Source organism: Penaeus monodon, chromosome 24 (genome assembly GCF_015228065.2).
Source record: "Penaeus monodon isolate SGIC_2016 chromosome 24, NSTDA_Pmon_1, whole genome shotgun sequence".
Taxonomy (NCBI): Eukaryota; Metazoa; Arthropoda; class Malacostraca; order Decapoda; family Penaeidae; genus Penaeus; species Penaeus monodon.
The window spans coordinates 25,895,964-25,897,367 of record NC_051409.1 but is presented as its reverse complement, the minus strand read 5'-3'; the positions used below and the strand labels follow the sequence as shown (position 1 = coordinate 25,897,367).

Genomic DNA, 1,404 nt, shown 5'->3' with positions numbered 1-1,404 from the left:
TGTGATTGCTGTGTTATTTTTTTATAATGGCAGAAACTTTACATATGAACTTCTGCTGACATTCAAGACTGGTTGAGTCCATTCATATATAAAGAATTATGCTTATAGATAACATCTAATATGTCCTTTCAGATATTGTAAAGAATGACATGGCAGAAACCTTACGAAGGTTGAGAGAATATTGCAGTAAACTTTCAAGTCAAGCTGAGGTGGCAGCAGAGAGGATGTTTGCAGGTGTGTTAACATGTAGTGTGGTGTGTGTACACATCTGTGACTATCACATATCTAGGCAGTTGGAATAAATGTAGTGTGGTGTGTGTACACATCCGTGACTATCATATATCTAGGCAGTTGGAATAAATGTTGAGTTAGATGATGTGAGATAGTAATTGTATTATTCATTGTGAACTTCAGTTATGAATATTCTCCTGATTATTTGAGAAGTATGTTAAAGACCAACACAATTTCCAAACAGCTGACAAATGGATGGACTTTCCCAAGCTTGATTTTTGCATTAGCAACATACATTGAGCAGTTTACAAGTCGACTAGCCCAGACAGTCAGGCATGTAGAGAAACAAAAGACCTCCATAGAAGAATGACTGGAATGTATTTACAACATGTCTGAATCTTATACAGGCAGCAGGTAAGAATAATTTTAATTGCAGTTGATAGGTTTTGAAATAATGAGAATCATGGTTTCTGTCACACAAATGCAAATCCTTACAGAGTTTTGACTTAGGGCGATATATTTGAGAATACAGAGCTAAGAGTGTGTTAATCATAAATGTATGGTTAATCATAATTATATTTTAATAAAGCAATTTAATGATATTTTGAAGTGTAGTAAAAGGAAATATAATTCTCTGTCCTAAGGTGAACTGGTTATGGCAGTTGATAACATGGAACACTCCTTGGCCACAATGTTTACAAATGCTGCAGCAAAGTTTATATGGGAGCCTGCTACACCCTTTTCTGCAACTCCAGATCTCCTTCTCTCAAAACAAGGAGTTGATAACTTGAGGCAATTAGTTGTTAAGGTTGTCGGTAAGTTGATTCCTTTTTTTAATGGTGTTTGGTTTTTATTCATTACCTTTCGCATTATATTATACTGACTGAGATGAAGCAACACTTATGGTTGCCCTACACTTGCTAATGTTTTAGAAAATTTTAAAGCATATGTTCTAAAATGCAGATGAAGATGATCGACTCTTGGAGAACAGTATGACACAGTCTCAGGCACAGTGTCAGAGCACAGTGGAGGTGGCCCTCCACACCATCATGAACCCAGTGTCTTCTCAGCTGGCCTCCTTGCCGGACCTACCAGCATGGAACTCACGTCAGGGAACTACATCACATCTCTCACTGTCTTTTTCACCACAGGAGTATGTTACACAGGTTAGTT

At 37.2% G+C, this 1,404-nt stretch overlaps 1 protein-coding gene across 1 annotated transcript in view; it reads left to right on the top strand.

Moving 5' to 3' along the window:
• Window positions 1-1,404, top strand: part of LOC119588928 (conserved oligomeric Golgi complex subunit 7-like) — a 13,142-nt gene that overhangs the window by 10,585 nt on the left and 1,153 nt on the right. Inside the window, 4 exon segments of the mRNA XM_037937542.1 lie at window positions 133-234; window positions 476-517; window positions 876-1,046; window positions 1,195-1,397. Coding sequence (XP_037793470.1) covers window positions 133-234; window positions 476-517; window positions 876-1,046; window positions 1,195-1,397 — 518 coding nt within the window.